The sequence below is a fragment of the Armigeres subalbatus genome, chromosome 1 (genome assembly GCF_024139115.2).
Source record: "Armigeres subalbatus isolate Guangzhou_Male chromosome 1, GZ_Asu_2, whole genome shotgun sequence".
Lineage (NCBI taxonomy): Eukaryota > Metazoa > Arthropoda > Insecta > Diptera > Culicidae > Armigeres > Armigeres subalbatus.
The window spans coordinates 289,663,689-289,666,988 of record NC_085139.1 but is presented as its reverse complement, the minus strand read 5'-3'; the positions used below and the strand labels follow the sequence as shown (position 1 = coordinate 289,666,988).

At 43.7% G+C, this 3,300-nt stretch overlaps 1 protein-coding gene across 1 annotated transcript; it reads left to right on the top strand.

Moving 5' to 3' along the window:
- Window positions 1-1,164: 1,164 nt before the first annotated feature.
- LOC134207442 (uncharacterized) lies at window positions 1,165-1,962 on the top strand. The gene has a single exon (XM_062683164.1). It carries the CDS (start codon window positions 1,165-1,167, stop codon window positions 1,960-1,962), a length of 798 nt encoding a protein of 265 aa, XP_062539148.1.
- The last annotated feature ends 1,338 nt before the right edge of the window (window positions 1,963-3,300 follow it).

Below are 3,300 nucleotides of genomic sequence, written 5' to 3'. Positions count from 1 at the left end.
ATGGACAGTTTGTGAACCGTGATATTCCGACACACTGTTTTCTTGGATCATTTGGTGCAGATTAGACTGGCCCAGATTACTATGGGGAGAAAAAATGTTGTCTACTTCCACGGGGCACCCCCCAGGATTGTGTCTTTGGGTGAGAAAATCAATCTCTTAAAATTTCAGCTCAATCGCTTGTTGCATAAGCTGGCGCATTTGATTTGAAATTTGTATGGGGATTTCAGCCAAAATGTATAGGAAAATACACCTCCGTCACTCATTCGATCTGGAAATTGGTTCTGATTGCTCAATTGACCTCAGAATTGCAAAAACGACAGTTCGTATGCTACAGAACAATTTCACAGAACATTGCATGACGACTGAATGAACTTTTATATCATTTTCGACTGATTTATTAGGAGCTGATTAGTGTATTTTTGGGTTTTTTGATCGAATCGCATCAGCCGAAACCTATATAAAAGTTCATTTAATCATCATACAATGTTCTGTGAAATTGTTCTGTAGCATACCAACTATCGTTTTTGCAATTCTGAGGTCAATCGAGCAATCAGAACCAATTTCCAGATCGAATGAGTGACGGAGGTGTATTTTCCTATACATTTTGGCTGAAATCCTCATACAAACTTCAAATCAAATGCGCCAGCTTATGCAACAAGCGATTGAGCTGAAATTTTGAAAGATTGATTTTCTCACCAAGGGACACAATCCTAGGGGGTGCCCCGTGAAATTCGACAACTTTTTGTTTCCTGGGCCAGTCTAGTGCAGATACTGTTCTTTCAGGTGAGTTTGAGCAGTATATGCCTTGCCGAAGTTGGACACCACGGAATATTACATGAATATATCTCCTTTCTAACGCTATATTTTGGACGATTGGGGTTTATCGACGAGCATTTCGGATCAATTTTCAACTGCGTTGGACTTGTTTTGAGGAACGTACCTGTAGAGAGGGTGAACAATCCTGGTTGTTCAGGTAAATATAATAATTACTCTGCAGTGTATGTCTAGCCGAAGCTAGGATCAACGGATTATTACACCCGTGCTTTTTTCCGTTTGAAAACCGTTGTCCAAGTGCCAATCGAGGAAATGCCTCCAACGACATCGACTACCAGGAAGCCTCCAGCGATGAAGAGACTGAAAACAACACTTCGGTCACTCCTCAACATGGTCCAGGACATATGGGGGTTTGTCAATAAGTTGAGTGAAGTGAGAAGTGTGAGTCAGGTGACGGTCCGGTTAGAGAAGCTTGATGAGCTGTGGGAAAAAGTGAACGATGTGATCCTGGACATCGAGACCCATGATGACCATGATGAGGAGGAGGACAATTGTATCAAGCAGCGGTCGGAGTTTGGCAGCAAGTACTACGACTTAAAGTCTTTGCTGTTAGACAAAGTCAAGGAGTTCGAGGAACCACCAGCCTTCAACCAATCAACCCGAAATCTAGAAGCGTCGAACCAAGCAACCATGGAGCATGTGCGATTGCCGCGAATCGTTTTGCAAACTTTCGACGGCAACATCGATGATTGGTTAAGCTTTCGTGACCTGTATGTGTCAGTGTCACTGATACATAACAATGTGGACTTACCGGAGGTGGAAAAGTTTTATTACCTAAAAGGGTGCTTGGCAGGTGAGGCCAAGGCCCTTGTGGATCAACTAGTGATCACGAGAGCGAATTACCATATCGCGTGGGACTCTCTGGTGAAAAGATACAACGATTGCAAGCAGCTGAAGCGCCGTCAGGTTCAGGCGTTGTTGAAACTTCCGAAGCTGGCAAAGGAATCGGCTACCGAGCTACGGTTCCTATTGGAAGGGTTCGCGCGAAGCATGCAGACGCTAGATAAGATAGAACAACCGGCAGAATATAAGGATCTGTTGCTCTTGGACGTCTTATGTATGCGACTGGAACCAGAAACTAGAAAAATCTGGAACGAAATTTCTTCGAGGGAGCAGGATAGGATCTGACTAAATTCCTGCAGCGTATAGTGAAAATCTTTGCTGCTCCCAACCCAAGTCTTCCGGTTCCAATGCGGAACCTCCTCAACAAAAGAAGGCACCGTTTCGCCATTTGAGCTACACCAATAATGTTTAGAGGGAACGTTGTCGCTGTGTAGCATGCCAAGAAAATCATCTCCTCTACCAATGTCCGAGATTACAACGGATGTGTATTAACGATCGCGACAAGGTGTTACGGGACAACGCACTCTGCCGGAACTGTTTTAAACGTGGACATCAAGCGATGGATTGTCCTTCTCGATATACATGCCGAAATTGTAAGGGCAAGCACCACACTTTGGTTTGCTTTCAACCATCACCCAGCAGAAGTGGAAACGGATCGCCGAAGCTTCGAATGCCAAGAACTCCAAAAGGAACACCAGCTCAGGTGTCATACAATGTGTTCCGAAGTGTAGATAGGCCACAAGAAAACTACCGCGTCACAAGCAATGTGGCAATCGGCCGCAGGAATACTTTGTCCAATCGGTCCAGAGGGGATCGGATGGCGAATACAATTCCAATTCAGAACGGAATGGAAATTTCCCATGTCAGAGCGGATCGTGTGGGAGCAGTTTGCAACCAAATTCCAAAAACTAGTGCGTCACAAGGAGGTGGCATAAAGACCAAATCAGTAAATCCAAGACTATATCCAAGTTAGTAAGCCAGGCCAAACCAATCCAACTTGCCAAAATCTAAGGTATGGAACTGCTATGAAGAAAAGAAGTCACCAGGACGTTTCGAGAAACCTGTTAAGACGAAAGACATTGCCAAGCGAGCGAATGTTAAATCCAAGTACCCCGAGAGAAGTTCAATACCCTAAACTAGTTCATCCCGTCCTACGCACGAGAGGTTTTATTTTCTTATGCCTTTTCTTTCTTTGTTTATGAAGCAAGCCAATGTGATGTGTAATGTGTGATGGACTAAATAAATATATTAAGTGTATAAGAAGTGTGAGTTGTGGATGCACAGCCGAGGAAACCACCCGAAACCCATTAGGAATCAATCAACCACCCAAGTCTGCGATTTGCGTTCACCTCAGCTGCCCAGGATCGTTTTTCTTAAATAAGCCACCAATATACAGTCCACATTGGAGGTAGAGGACCAGCTTCCAAACAACATACATTAACAATTTTGGATATATATACAGAGTTAGATTTTGGCCATCCCGAAATTATCGATACATGAAAATTTGATACAAAATCAATCTTATTTCATTTCATCACATCTCGTCACATCGCGACGACTACGCCATTGCCGGCTAATATAGTTTTGTAACATGTTTCCAAATGTTGTCTCAATGCATGCTCG